The sequence below is a fragment of the Tamandua tetradactyla genome, chromosome 15 (genome assembly GCF_023851605.1).
Source record: "Tamandua tetradactyla isolate mTamTet1 chromosome 15, mTamTet1.pri, whole genome shotgun sequence".
NCBI lineage: Eukaryota > Metazoa > Chordata > Mammalia > Pilosa > Myrmecophagidae > Tamandua > Tamandua tetradactyla.
The window spans coordinates 77,702,024-77,717,927 of NC_135341.1; the positions used below are offsets into that span (position 1 = coordinate 77,702,024).

At 44.9% G+C, this 15,904-nt stretch overlaps 1 protein-coding gene across 2 annotated transcripts in view; it reads right to left on the bottom strand.

Moving 5' to 3' along the window:
- Window positions 1-316: 316 nt before the first annotated feature.
- SLCO2A1 (solute carrier organic anion transporter family member 2A1) overlaps window positions 317-15,904 on the bottom strand; it is a 91,908-nt gene continuing 76,320 nt past the window's right edge. Inside the window, exons 12-14 of one of the 2 annotated variants that reach the window (XM_077130162.1) lie at window positions 15,141-15,205; window positions 3,775-3,898; window positions 317-2,367 (exon numbers count right to left, since the gene is read on the bottom strand). In XM_077130162.1, the coding sequence (XP_076986277.1) occupies window positions 2,247-2,367; window positions 3,775-3,898; window positions 15,141-15,205 (310 nt within the window). In that variant the 3' untranslated portion in view covers window positions 317-2,246. Of the gene's footprint in view, window positions 2,368-2,458; window positions 2,529-3,774; window positions 3,899-15,140; window positions 15,206-15,904 lie in introns of those variants that run through there. The other variant, XM_077130163.1, reaches the window with a different exon arrangement.

Consider the following 15,904-nt stretch of genomic DNA (forward strand, 5'->3'; position numbering starts at 1 on the left):
ATTAATTGGGTTTTGTATCATGGTCTTAGCTGTTCATGATCAACCCCACTTTGGGATTATCAACAAGGGCAGGGGTTAGGCCTCCCCAGAGCCCAGTCCTGTGGGCCCTGGACAGTTACCTGCAGAACTTAACTAACAAGAAGCCCTGCTGCCTGCTCAGTACCAAGCTTATGGGTTGAGAGCTGGATTCCCTCTAAATCCCAGGCCACAGACCTCTGAGGGCTGGGGCATGGGCCGCCCTTCCACCCAGAAAGTGCAGGTTCTTTCTGCTTTCTGACAATTACATGCGACGGCACAAATTCATGACCAAGTTACATCAATAGCAAAATTATAATATATTAATAGCAATAGTCATAATAGGGTTAAGGTTTGGGAGGGCAACCAATCTTCCAGAATCTGAACCTTGGCATTCACTGTTCATGAGCTCAACTGAAGGCCGAGCCTTCAGAATTTGGTTAAACTGCAGCAAGAAGGACCAGGGTTAGTTGCAGGGAATCACTTTCCAAGCAGAACCATTGTAAATGCTGAAACTGGCCCCCTGAGGTTGCATGGAGCCTCCCTTCCTGAGATCTTTGGAAATAAGGCTGGTGGCTTCGGAAATAAGGCTGTCTGTAATAGTGGCTTCCACGAAGACTTGAGTCACATGGTAGTTTGACCAGGGGCATACATTTTTGGGTTTACAACCATATGAGATCTTCGCGGAGGTGGCACAAAGACGGTATGTTTCTGGAGAGGTCTTCCAAGAGGAATGGCACTCATCGGCCTTGGGTAGCAATGGACTTTGTGCTTCTATGGACTAACGCCCCGCTGCCTCACAGGGCATGGTGCACCGGGCCTCTGTCCAGCAAAGGGCAGGGCCCCATTTGGTGGGGCCGTGGATGGTCAGGATCCTTGCTGACAATCTCAGGTTCTTGCTGTGCCTTCCCCACACTGCCTAGGAGAACCCCCTAGTGAGGATGGAGGAGGCGAGGTAAGAATTGTGGGGAAGTGTGGGAGAACCGTGTAGTAGGGTGATGTCCACATCCCGCCTTGCACCAAGTTGGTCTCCAGTCAATGTATTAGCTGTTGACGAAAAGGACTCCTTTTTTGGTTTCTAACTGAACTTCTACCACGTGGCCATGGTGTCTCAACCTATGCCAGGCCCACGGAGGGTGCCCACCTCTCAGTGGGCACTGAGAGAGACAGAGAAAATGTTGATGGATACAAACATGCTTGAAACCAGGAAAGCCAGCCCTGCCTGCCTGCGATTTGTGGCCACAAAGCTTGCATCCTGATGGATGGTGGCTGACATTCCTTCTGTTTCCTCACTTGCTTTGCTGGCCTCTCATTCTGCCTCTCTCTTCTTTTTCTTGATCATACAGGTTGGATACCCTGTGAAGCCTCCTTGTGTGCTCTCAGGGAAACCTGGGGAAGGTCTCTGATTGCTCTGAGATGAGGAGGATCTCATCCTCACCCTGTGCGAGTGGGAGCCCTCCTCAGTTCTTCCCAGTGCACCTTCCCCAGAAAGACAGAGACAAGTGCCTGCAGATCCAAGTGTGAAAGAATTTGGGGTTCACATGACTGGCATTTGGGTGGCCCTTCCTCGGAATTTCTCAGTCTTTACTCCAGTGACTGGGTGTGAGGAACTGAGAGGGGCTGGTAGTACTTTATCCAGCATGGCAGTTCCCAAATGGTCTCCAGGGGCAGGAAGTGAGGGCCTGAGGGGGGGAAGAGAGCCCCTGGAGACCACACAGATACCAAACCCAACGATGACGGGGGCTGCAGCCGGGCTCCCAGCCCGCTAGCCTAGCTCTGGGCCATTAACAACTCAGCCCACTTCCTTCCCCCTCTCAGCCCTGTTTCTCAGGAGGGACAGCGGGGCTGGCGGCAAGGAGGACAGACACCCCCATTCCTTTCCCCACTTAGAGAACCACCCCCCGTGGGGCCGGCGAGGGCAGGAGGCACTTGATGGGCATCCACGTTGGAGAACCCTGCACTGGAGAGAGACTGGGCACATGGGACTGCTCCCAGGGGCCAGGGAACACCCTCCCTAGCCCTCCAGCTCTGCGCCCACCCAGCCCGGGAGAACGGCAGCTCTCAAGAACCCTGGGGTGGGGGTGGGGGGCGTTTGGGGGATTGGCGGCAGGGCGGGCAAAGGGTGGCTGGGCTTTCTTATTTAACAACGAAAGGGCATGACTTCTGAAGGTGAGTACATGAGCGTGGAGGAGGCAGGGGCGGCTTTGGGCAGCAGGACGGCCGGGCCGGGGTCAGATGAGGCCGGCAGCCTTCTCCTGCACGTTGTACTCCTTGTTCCTCTTCACCCTCCAGCTGATGAAGAGGAGCAGCAGCGTGCCCAGGGCTTTGTAGCCCATCTGGAGGCCCAGGTACCTGTGGGCAGGAGGGGGCAGGAGCGGTGAGGGGTGGTCCCAGGCCAGGTCGCCAGGGAGAGCAGCAGCGTCCCCACTGGCGGCCCAGGGGATGTGGAGGCTGCCTCCTAGCTGGGGGTCCAACACCGCCCAGCTGGGGTCACTTTCCTAGTTCCTTTGTCCCTGCAAAGCACAGACGAACTGGGTAGTAAGTAGGAAGCAGGTTTACCAATCCAGTGATCCTCATCCTCCCACTGGGCGCCCCTCTTCCCCCCACCCCAGGAAGACCAGAGGCAACACCTGTGGGATCCCAAACTCCAAGCAGAGCCAGGGCGTCTGCCTGGCCCAAGTCCCCAGGGCTCCTGCACTCTGGGGCTCAATCAGGGGAAGGAAAAGGATGCCTTTCGTCTGCTCTCTTGGTCCCCCCTCTCCTGGTCTTCCCTGTCACTCATGCCCTGTTTCTACATCTCATCCAGCACCCCCCCCTCCCCCCCCCCCCCCCCCCCCCCCCCCCCCCCCCCCCGCCTCCGCTGACCACTTTCCGAAGCAGCTCCCTCCCTGACGAGGTTGCAGAAGTTTCCATTTCTCTTGTTCTCATATCTCCGAAATCCCTACCTACAGACCTCACGAATAAGTGCTTGTTTTCAACAGCTCCAGCCTGACCGGCTTCAATTGGCTTTAACCGCCAAGATATGTGCAATTAAGAGAAGCTTAACCTGGGAGAAAATTTTGCCTAATTACCATAGCAAAAATCACACTCACTGGACTGTAACCCAGACGCCTCATGTTGCTGAGGCGTGTCTTGAGACTGCACCCCCTAACTGGACGATAACAAGGCAACTCGTGGCGGGCCGCCTGGGTGTCCCCTTATCTTTCCTGCAACACTGAAGTGAGGAGTCCTTGCACGTAGCCCGTGATTGATTAATACAATTAAGTCAGCCCAAAACTGACCTTCTCGCATTTCTCAGCTCCCTTGCTGAACCAAGCCAGTTTCTAATCGACGTCAGCCCGCCTGACCTGCACAGTGGCCCCAGTATGGACTCACCCTACCGCACTCAGCAATTAGACTCCCTGTTTGCTGTTTAAACCCGCCCGGCTTGCTGTCCTAAGCTGCCTGCCTCTGTGTGGCTGCTACAGAGCCCTGAAAGCTTCTCCAGTTCCGGGAGGCAGATTCCAGGAAACTGGCCTCCCGTCTTTGCAAGGCCAGCCTCTGCTGAACAAATTCTGTCTCTTTCTCAAAATCCCAGGGTCTCCTCATTGACTCCCTGGGCGCCGGGCGAGGACTCACTTTTGAGCCGCACACGGCCGCCCCCGCTAAGGGCTCGTGCGGAGCTCACAGAGCCCCACCCCCAACCCCGGGCCTCCGCGGGGGGCCAGCAAGTGGCCGCAATCTGCCGCCTCGCAGGCGCCGCGCAGGCTGGGTCCTCACCTGCTGCGGAGGGCGTCGTTGTCATAGTAGGCGCACGCCCCGCGTCTGCCCGAGCACTGCGAGCTCCACCGGATGCAGGAGTGGTCGATGGCAAGGCCGTACAGGGCGGGAGACGGCAGCCAGGCTGGCGGGGGCCGGAGAGATTGGTCAGAGAGCCCGGGTCGCGTGGAGCTGCAGGCAGAGGTCCCGGGCAGGGGCCGGGACCAGGCTCCCCGGGGCGCCCCTGCGCGGTTCACATACAAGGGAGCAGCTCTGCCCCTGCCCAGGCACTCAAACGGACTTGGGAAGGCAAAATAGCTTTCAGCGAAGCCTGACTGTCTCTTTCACCAGAAGGCTTAGAGAAGAAAATGGCCCCGGGCCACCCTGGCAGGGCCGAACGCGTCACCGTGACGCCAAGTCATAGACGTGCAACATAATTTCCACGCTCGGGGCTGGCCCCAGGGAAAGGTAGCCTGAGTTCCACTGTGGCAGGGGGCTCTTGAGGGCATTTTCTCCTCAGGTCTTCGGACCGGCCTGGGAGGTGGGTGGGTGCTGAGGGGGTCGGGGAGCTTAGCTAGCTAATTCTCACCCAGGAAGGCTCAGGGCTGGATCCCCATTTCCCCAAGTCCAAATCCCATGGCGTTCCAGGCACCCAAGCTGCCCTGGCGGCTTAGACAATGTCCCTGGAGATGCCCAACACCTGCCCAGCCCCCTCCCCCTAACCTCCCGGGCTGGTCCAGCAGGGGCCTCTTCCTTACTGGCTGCCTAATGTTCTGAACATCCTCTCACCCCATTATAATCAGCTGCTCTGGACAGTCATTGGACTGGGGGGAGGGACAAGCCCGGGACACATACTCAGGCTGGGCTGTCCCTGTTCTCTGTGCTGAGAATGGCTCCCAACCCATGAGACATTGCCTTGGCACAGAAGGACAGAGGCAGTAAGTGGCCTTGCCCACCCCACCCTCCTTGTAGAACCCCCACCCACTCCCCTTCAGAGAAGCAGCCTTTCTGCTCAGAGCCTGCTCATCCCCAAGTCTCCAGGTGAATGTGGGCAGAAACTGGCCTCCACTGACTCGCTGCTAAGTGGAAACTAACTCCAGAAAACCATGCAACCAAATCCTAGTGGGTATGCTTATGTAACCGAGGAGTTGGATTTAGGGGATGTTTATGATTACAGAATCATTCTGTAGATATTCCTTCTTTATTTTCTGTTATATTAGAGTAGACAGAGGGAAATCTCTGAAATCTCTGATCTGTAATCCACCTGCCTCGATGCCCTTGCAATTGCAAAAACCTGGTGACTGATCCTCACTTATACCCATTTCATCAACTTTAGAGTGTTGTGATCACTCAAGACAGCGCCAATGTTTATTAATGAAGGGCCTTGGGTCAGCCCAGAACTAACCCACCTCAACCCCAAAGCTATCGTGAGAAAAGAAGCTGGGTCTAACCAAAATGGGTCTGCCTGACATGCATGGGAGCTTCAACTTTAACCTGTATGTGACTATACCTTATTGTAACACTAAAAATCCTGCCCTTGTCGTATTAAGGCTGCCTTTTTCTTACATGGGTTCTGTGAGTAGGCATATAATCAGTTTGTGCATGCTCAATAATTAGATCACCTCTAATGACATTATCTAGAGCTGATTGTCTCCTGCTTCGTGCCTAGCAATAAGCACTTTCTCTGAAACCTGGCGTCTCAGGAATCGGTCATTCGAGTGCATTGCACAGAGAACCCAGTGCTTTTGATCGGTATCAATTTGGCGACCCAGATGGGACAAAGATTCCTCAGGCGTCTGACTGCCTGAAGTTCCGGAGCCCCAGCAGGACAAGTAAATGTGGGAATCGAGCCTTTTGTGGCCACTGGACTCTTTTTAGTCTACAGGCTCAGCAACCAAGCTTCTCTCTAGACTGCCAGCACTCCAGACCCACAGCACCTTAAGAAGCTTCAAAGAGAGAAACCATTTCCAGTTCCATGCCTGGACATTTGACCAGGTGAGTGGGTCACCAAGGTAAAAGGGGATCAGGAAGTTAGCAAGTATAGCGGTTCAAGTCCCCTGGAGCTGGGCACGAGGCTTTGGGACCCGCACTCAGAGCGATGCCCTTTGCTCTGATCTCTACACCTCTCTGTTTCCCGGGCACTGCTCTGTATGGGGTTCAAGGCCCTGACCTGGGTTTGTCTGTACAGGCTCAAGGCTCTGCTCTGAGTTTCCCTGCTGAATACACTCTTAGAAAATAAGTAATCAACAATTAATAGCTATTTAATTAAATTAAGTAAGTGTATGATGGCTGTTTAACTGTTAATTGGTGTGTTATTTAGGTATAGTAAGTGTTCAATGCCCGTGTAATTGTTAACCAGTGTGTTTGGTTTAGTTATTAATTGATGGGTTATTGAAATATATAGTGTTAGTTGTCTGTATAAATTTGTTAGTTGGCATGTGTGCTGGTTTGAAAGTGTTGTATACTCCAGGAAAAGCTATGTATGCCCTTCAATCTTGATTCAGTACCGTACGGTAGAAACCCTTTTGATTAGATTAGTTCCAAGGAGATGTGGCATGTCCATTTGTGGGTGTGGTGTTTTGGTTAGATGGAGATGTGACACCACCCATTCAGGGTGGGTCTTGATTAGTTTCCTAGAGTCTTTTAAAAGAGGAAACATTTTGGAGAAAGTTCACAGCTGATGCAGATGCTTGGAGAATATTAGCCTCAGAGCTTACAGAGACATAGACATTTGGGGATGCTTAGAGTGCCAACAGAGACAGCAGATGCCTAAACACAGGCGAAGCCCAGCAGACATCATCATGTGCCTTCCCATGAGATGCTAAGGAAGCTAGAACCCAGAGTTGAGTCCTGGAGGAGCTAAGTGAAGGTCCACAGATGCATAGAGAGCAAATCGCTGACATCAGAAGCTGGAAGCAACAGAGCCCAGAAGCAAGGACCAGCAGATGCCAGCCATATGCCTTCTGAGATCAGCCTTCCTTGAGCCAGTGTATCTTTCTCTGGATGCCTTAGGCTGTATTTATGGCCTTAGAAATGTAAACTGGAAACTTAATAATACCCCCTTTTGAAAGCTATTCCACTTCTGGTATATTGTATCTAGCAGCTTAACAAACTAATACAGTGTATTACTGTATTTGTATTGTTCAGGTGTTCCTAATTGGTTACTGATTGTGGAAGTTCTTTAAATGGGTAATTCTAATTCTAATAGCATTCCTGAATATAGCCCTCTGCACTATATTTTGAAAAACTGGAAAGATTTTAGTAACAACCCTATGAAAAAAAACAGTAAACAAAAAATAGTTTATTTCTGTAATGGTCTAGTCTCTGGATGAATTAAAATCATAAAGGAAATGGTCTGAAAATGGTTCTATAGAAAAGGACACTGTATTAGTTAGAGTTGTTCTACAAAAGAGAACAGAAATGGGATGAGATGATGTTTAATCAATCCTTTATTTGTCCCTCTCAAAAGTATATTTTTGTGTTTCTGTTTTTTGTATGTGACTTTCTATTTGTGTCTGTCTGCTTGTTCGATGCATATTTTCATACATCTGGATGGTAAGAGCAAATTAACAAAAAAATTCTTAAAGCGGTCTATTCTCTCTATATTAGTATTCCTGGAGATCTTGGGGGGACCCTCCAGGCACCAAGGTCCAAAGACTTAGTTTTTGTAATTACTAGAAATAAACCTGGACATTTGCAAGACATTTCCCCTGGAATTTCTCTAAGGCAGCAGAGGGCTGCCCAAGACAAAGACCTTTTCAATTGTCTGCATCACAGCTTTAAGTGAAATAGATCTAATAATTGGAAAAAATTAAAAGAAGGGTGTAGGAACACTCATCAACACTAAGGCCACTTTAGGGGTCTTAAATCCCACCATCCTCATTTAAAAACTTTTAGAACCAAGTTCAGCAGACCAAACCTCTCTCTGTCTCACTTATCAATGCCCTCAGGATTTAACCAGCTAAGGCAGCTAAGGGGGAGGTATGGGTTTGGTTTAGATTTCTTTTCAATAGACCTTGGGGTTAGAAATAGTAGGCACAGAATCAACGCTCTGGAATAAGCCATGTTTGTTCTGAATGAATTCCCCAATTAAAACTATTTTTTTCAATAATATCTCTGCAGTGGTAACTGTAGAAAACAAATCATTATTAAAATATAAATTGCCTTGGGGTAGGAGTAATTGAATAGAATCTAATTGCTAAATTTCAGTAAGTAAGAGGAAATGCTCTTGATAGCTATGGAAAAAATTTCCGGGATTTATGCTTAGGACAAATTAAACAAATGCAGTATATTTTCCAGAGCTTGATAGTCTATATACCTTTTTCTCTTTCTTTTTTTTTCTGGCGGTTGTGTGTATGTGTGTGTGTTTGTGTGTATGTGTGTGCATGGTCCCGGAATCAAACCTGGGTCTCCTGCACGGAAGGCGAGCATTCTTCCACGGAACCACCCGTGCACCCGATAGTCAATGTACTTTTAAGGCTGTTCATAATTTTAGAATATAATGAAAACAGAGAGCTTTTAAATCTCCAGAAAAAGGATAAAAAAAATAAAAGCAAATACAGCTGCAAAAATGCAGTGACAATGTCTAATCCTATTCCTATTTTTATGATGACTTTTTGAATCAAACAAGTAGAATTTTATTCTACTTAGGTATGTTCTCCCCAGATTTATGCAAATTAACCAATAAAATAAGCTAGTTTATAAATACATTCTTAAAATTCCTCTTACAAAGTAGCCTAACTAGACAGGATGCAAAAACTGAGCGATGTACCTGGTAATGATGACATTTATGTAAAATGTAATAAAAATGAGGATATGTTGATGCTTCAAATATATCCTATTTAGGGAGTCAGTTAAGCTTAGTAAGAAATATGTGAGATTTCTGTAACCTTAATTGCCTGGATTTCAAAGAATCTAGCTTTTCAATTATTTTGCTATTTGTTAGCCCAGTAAGTGGAAGAATTTAGATTTATGCCAGTAATTTATGACTGTAATGCCAGTCAGTATATTTTTGATAAGTATATTACATAATCAGGTTAGTAAGTGCTGTCATGAATAAGGGAGAGATATTTCTTAGTTTCAAGGAGAATATGTTATAGTTGGAATATGCTTCTACTAGGGCATAGTATAAGACAGTACTGCTTAGACTACCTGCCAATTATTTTAATGAAGGAGTAAAAATGCTGTGGGGAATTCAGAAAAAAAAAGGCAGTTAGTTAAAGAATGACTTAGGGGGTGATCTTAGAGAAGAGATGACACCGGTAAGACCTTTGAATAAGAGGATAGCATTTGAGTAGGTAGAGCTCTGAACCAGTTTCTTTTTTTAGAAGCCATAACTTAATTTCATGAACTAACATATTCTGGTATTGTCTGGTACTTGAGAATAATGTTGAGAAACAGTTGAGGTTTCTTTCTAGATATAAATCCCTTAATTATTGAGGAACTGATTATATTTCAGACTTTGGCTCTCTGATCTTTGAAGGCACTGCTGGATTGAATGAGAAACTTTAGGCATATTGTGAAGTAAGCGTTTGTGTGTTGTGAGTATCAAGTACATATATGCCTCATGGCATTCCAAACCCAAGTATAAATTTTTCTTCTTTTTTGTAGTATCTCTGTCTCTTCTCCCTTTCATGAATACTATTATAGAGGGTAGTATGCATATTCAAAAGGATTTGTAAATTGGTTATCAAATTTATTTCTAGTTATACACAGTCTAGAAAAATAAAGACTGTAGGTGGGATGAATAGTGCTTTTATTATTCTCTATGCTAAGATGATCATATTTTCTGATTAAAGTGAATTTTGTTTGTTGTTGTAGAAGGTTTGTGAAAGTGAATTTTATTTGCAGTAGTCAATGCTGACTAAAATTTGATAAGCTTGTCTAAGGGAGTAAGATTTGTTCTCAAGGTCAGGCCACGGTGGCTCAGCAAGCAAGAATGCTCACCTGCCATGCCAGAGGACCCCGGTTCTATTCCCAGTGCCTGCCCATGTAAAAAAAAAAAAAAAAAAATTGTCCTAAAGTAAAAAGAATGTAAAAGAAGTCATGAATGGATATGAAAGTTATAAAGGTTTGTGAAAATAAATTTTGTTTATTGTAGTCAGTGCTGACCAAAATTTGGTAGGCTTGTATGAGGGAGTATGGTTTGTCCTAAAGTGAAATGGCTTGTTTTAATATATAAGACAAGACATGAATAAATATGGAATGTTGCAGGAGGTTATGAAAGTGAATTCTATCTATCATAGATAATGCTGACCAAAAATTTGATAGGTTATTTATAATATTTTTAAAAAGATTTTTTTTTTTAGCAAACCATGTATTCATACAAAACTGGAGTTTAGTTTTCTCTCTGTTAAAATAATGTGGATTGTTAGTCTGCTCCTAATGAAAGATTATACAAAGTTTTTTTTAACCATCTGAGGACTCGGTCTAGAAGACAAAGATTTTATATCATAACAAAATAATATTTTCATGTGTTGACTGTATCATCCTTTATTTCAGAAGACATGTCTTCTTTCTTTTAAAGGAAACTGTTATAAGGATTTGTTCTTTCACCTTGTAAAAGTGAGATGTGAAAATAGTTTAACATATAACCTAACAGGTGTCTGGGAAGTAATACAATAATTAAAAAGAGATTTTCTATCCTTCTGTTAAGCTGAATTTGTATGTGAGAAACACTACTCATATATTTAGAGATTGTATCACATTCCTAAAGACTCAGCAATGCTCTCTCTGTACATTTTGTATCCTGATACTCATCTACATGATGTTAGCCACTGTATGAAGTTGTTAGTCCTGGTTTTAGCTATTCTTAGAAAAAGTTTACAGATCATGGAAAAACTAAATTTATTTGTCAGTTACACAACTTTGCTCTAAAAGTACATGTGGTCAGCTATAAGGCAGAACTTCACTTTCTACAAAAGGGGACTTTAAAAGAGAAATAAGGCAAGTATATAAATTATGTTCTACCTGTCAATTAATATAGAGCCCTGGTAAATGTGTAAAAGTGATACGGGACAAAATTTTTGCTATAGTTTGTGGTTGATGTCCATGATATAGTCAACTGTCATAACATAACATAAAAAATAATGTTTTTATTCCTGAAAATAGCTTCATTTAGAAAATGCTTATAAGAAAATTAGGGCCTATATTGTAAGCTCTTACAGCAGTCACATTTATTCTGAACTTTAACTGTTATTTCAAAATTTTGAGATGCTTTGCTCTTTGTGTGTAAACTGGTGGTTCCCTGAAACTTTGGGTACCTGTGTGACACCTGAGACTCATAGTTAGAGTTTTCTAGCTCTGAAAGTCAGCATTACTCCATACAGCAACTGTTAAAGAAGCTGAAAAAGAGATTAAACTATGATTAGAGATGTGAATGAAGCTGATTCGGTTAGGAGTAAGGTATAGCTGATTCAGGGTAAAGGATGAAATTATCTGTATTTTAAAACTTTAACTTCTGTGTGTGACCAAAGGAAGAGATATTAATTTTGTCCAAAATTTAAATTTCCAGTAATACAATATCTAATTTAACATGTCCGGTCAGTTTATTTAAACAATGTAACACAGCTGACATGGAATGTAAAATAGGGAACAAAATCTTGATGTTCTGTACAGGTTAATGTAATACCTTGATTTCAGAGTATCGGGGGCAGAAAATTAAAAAAGAAGTATTTACAGTCCCTTGAAGAACTAGAGAAAAACATGGAGCTATTAAACTTACCCACCTGGGGGAATTTCTGCTATCCTCTTAAGCAACAGGGCCTCCCATTTAATAAACCAAGTCCTTGACCTTGAGGCTTGCCCTTATGAAACTTATTTCTTTAACAACAGAGCTAAGGTTACTCATAATTAATAAAAGTCACCCCCAGAGAACCTATTTTGTTGCTCAGATGTGGTCTCTCTCTAAGCCAAACTCTGTAAATAAACTCACTACTTTCCCCATACATGAGAAATATATTCTAGGGATGTGAGTCTCCCTGGCAATGTGGAAAATGACTCCCAGGGATGAGCTTGGTTGTGGCATCATGGGATTGATTGACCAAAAGTGAGAAAATAAAATAAGGTTTCTGTGGCTAAGATATTTCAAATAGAGCAAGTTTCAGCCAGATATTGCAAACTACCACAGTATGCCAAGACCCAACCAAGAGTGTTCCTGAAAACCCTGAAGAATACCTTGGGCTCTATCTTAGATTCTATAAAAGCTTTACTTATTAAGCTTATTTTTCAGAAACTTAAAGTCTCTGGATTGTTCCTCTGCCCAATAAGGCCTGAAACTCAGAGATACCAGCCTCTCCAAGAACTTCAACTGGTTTCATTTCTCTATGTTGTAAGTTGACACCCTTTTTCAACAAGAAGTTAAATTGGTTGTTGTCTAGATATCCTCAAGATTGAGAGAATGATCAAATGAGAGGGAAGTGGTGTAACCAAGAAGTTAGCTTTAGGGGATTATGATTGCTGAATCGTTACATATATACAGCTAATATAAATTATATATTATATATATAGCATATTATATGCTACATATATATAACTTCTTTAGCTTCTGGTATATTGTATATTCTGGTATATTGGAGTAGACAGAGGGAAATATCTGAAATTTCTGAACTGAAATCCAGCTGCCTTGGTCTCTGATAATGATTGTATAGCCTTTATCTTGTGCCCTTGTGATTGTAAAAACCTTGTGACTGACCCTCACTTATACCCATTTTATCCCGTTTTTCAACATTAGAGCCTGAGGATCACTAAAGACAGCCCCTAATGTTTATTAATGAAGGGCCTTTGGTCAACCCAGAACTAACCCACCCCAATTCCAAAGCTATGGTGATAAATGAAATTGGATCTAACAAAAATGGGCCTCCCTGACATGCACAGTAGCTTGAACTTTAACCTATAAGTGACCTATATCTTATTTTAATACTAAAAATCATGTTATCATCATATTAAGGCACCATTTTCTTATTTGGGTTCTGTGAGTAAGTATATAATCAATCTGCACATGCTCAATAATTAGATCACTTCTAATTACATCATCTAAAGCCATTGTACTCATTATCTTTAAACTATCAGAGTTACTGTAGTTCAGTAACTGCAGGGACAGATTTTAGGCTGATAGGCTGTCTGATCTCCTGCTTCATGCCTAGCTCTAAGTTCTTTCTCTCTTTGAAGGCCTGGTGTCTCAGGAATTCATCATTTGAGTCATCAGAGAACCCACTACTTTTGATCAGTATCACTTAAATCTCCTTGGATCTAGTAATATGAAGTCTTCCTACCCTAATCACAGAATTGCATTCTTGGGTGATGAATCCCTCCAGGCTTGAGTTCTTGAACCGTTAAGTCTCATTTGGGTTATCTGAGGTCAAATGAAAACACCAAAGCCGAAAGTTCTCTGAGCACTGAGTGAACCATTGTTTGTAAGGAGGGACGTGGGAAGGCTGCTCTAGCCCATCCCAGCTGCAGTTCCAGAAGGGAGGAATGTAAGGTTTCCTTCCCACAGGAGGTTTTGGAAGCAGAAGATTCCACTGCTTTGTGTCCTCTGTGTTTGTAACATGGGCCAGAGGAACAGGGTCTGAGGGGGATAACAAGAACAAGTGGCCTGAGGGAGAAGGTGGCCCAAGGCCAAGAAATCCCACCCAAAATGCTCACTCATTCCTCATCACCCAAAGAAGTTCATCCAACCCTGGGCCTGTGAGGACCCTGCAAAAGCTCCTGCTTTGCAGGCCCCAGAAACACATTGTGCTGATTTGAAGGGATGCATGTCCCCTAGAAAAGCCATGTTTTAATCTAAATCCCATTTTGTAAATGCAGAATAATCCCTACTCAATACTGTGTGTTTGAATCTGTAATTAGATCATCTCCCTGGAGATGTGATTTAATCAAGAGTGGCTGTTAAACTGGATTAGGTGACGACATGTCTCCACCCATTTGGGTGGATCTTGATAAGTCTCTGGAGTGCTATCAAAGAGGAAACATTTTGGAGAACGAAGGAGATTTGGAGAGAGCAGAGAATGCTGCAGCACCAAGAAGCAGAGAGTTCACACCCAGCAACCTTGGAGATGAAGAAGGAAAATGCCTCCTGGGGAACTTCATGAAGCAGGAAGCCAGGGGAGAAAGCTAGCAGATGAAGCTGTGTTTGCCATGTGCCCTTTCAGATGAGAGAGGAACCCTGACCGTGTTCACCATGTGCCTGCCAGATAAGAGAGAAACTCTGACTGTGTTCGCTATGTGCCCTTCCACTTGAGACAGAAACCTTGCACTTCATCGGCCTTCTTGAACCAAAGTATCTTTCTCTAGATGCCTTTGATTGGACATTTCTATAGACTTGTTTTAACTGGGACATTTTCTCGGTTAGAACTGTAAACTAGCAACTTATTAAATTCCCCCTTTTAAAAGCCATTCTATTTTTGGTATTTTGCATTGTGGCAGCTAGCAATCTAGAACACACATCATCAGCCCTCCCTAAATAATAATGGAAGCCCTTGCAATGGGGAGGGAGGACCTAGCTCAACTGGTTATAATACACTGTGGGTTTTAGGGACATCAGCTTTTCAGGTCAAAAAGTCCACCATGAGAGTAACTGAAATCTCTCTCATTGTCATTTCCATACTCCCTGCTGTTATGATGCTAGGTTCTTCATAAATACGTTCTCAGTTGAATTAAGTCCCTTTACTTGCATTTAACCTGTCAGTGCAAGGGTCTCCATATTAGTGTCCAGTGTCAAGTCTAGGGCCTGGATGTAGCAGGAAGGGACTGCACAGAAGGAGCAGTCTGGTAAAGGGCCTGTGATGTGCCAGTGAGGCCCAGAGCAGGCCACCACCTCCCCGGGACTGGGCCGGGTCTGCTCAGCACAGGGACAGCTGGGGTTCCTTCCCCTGCCTGCTGGGCACAGTACTGATCATATGCGCACAGACTCATTCCTCCCTTGAACTCTGGGCTGGCTGTGGGCAGGCAGGGTGTCCTGGCAGAGAAGAAACATTTCAGGAATAAGCAACAGGATGAGTGAACTCTGTAAAGTGAGAAGGAAACCTTGGCTGGGCTGGGCTGAGCTGCTGTTCTGGCTGGGGCAGGAATGCGAGGTTTTGTTCCTAGGGCAAATTCTTGGAGAAAGATGAAAGAACACCTGCCTTTGACGCTCTATTAGATATTCTCAGCTGTGTCCACTTTGTATTGTTACATAATTTAGTGTCGAATTAAGGCCATCGATGGAATCTTTCCTAACCTTAAGCCTCTGGGGAAACTGCCTGCGTGGGTATAGGGTGTTTGGGTTCTGCTGTTGATTATGCACAGCTTCTCTTTGCAACAGAAATGAAATGGGGCTTTCTCTGCCCCTGCCCTGCACTCCACAGTCCTTGGATACTTCAGGGAGAGAAGGCGTCTCAGGCACTTACCCAGCAGGCGCATCAGCAAGAACTGTACCCCGATGGCAAATGACTTTTCTTCATAGTTCACAACGCTGAAAAGGAAAGCAGGAAATCAACCCAGGAAGACTCAGTGCTGTGCCATCCCTTGGCCAGGGCAGCCAGCCTCAGTGTGCATCAGAGCCTGTCTGATGTTGACCCGCAGCCACCTGGCTGACCTGATTTACCCGGGCTGAGTGCTTTTGTTGTTTGTCAGTGGTTCTTGAAGCATGATCCCTGCACCAGCAGCATCCCCATTATGTCAGCCATGGTTCTCCAAAGAAACAGAACTGATGGGGTATATATATGTAGATATTATGAGATTGATTATGGGAATTGGCTCACACAGTCATGAGGATTGGCAAATTCGAATTCTGTTGGATGGACTGCAATTGGGGAACCCTGTGTGAAGGATGATTCCCCAGGAGAAGCTGGTTGGCAGAAGTAGAGATAGAAACTCGTTTTTCTAGGTGCTGAAATCATCAGTTCACCTTAAGGCCTTTCACTGATTGGATGAGACTTCTCTCATTGATGTTGACTATAAGACACGATCCACCATAGCTGCAATCAACAGACTAACGATTAAATCCATGCAATACCCTCACAGTAACCATCTGGCCAGTGCTTGCTTGATCAAAGAATGGGAACACTATCACCTCGTCAAGTTGACACATGAACTTAACCATCCCAGTCCACCCTTTGTCAACGTGGCACCCATACACATCTTCTTAAGCTTCTTAATCTCTAAATAAAAA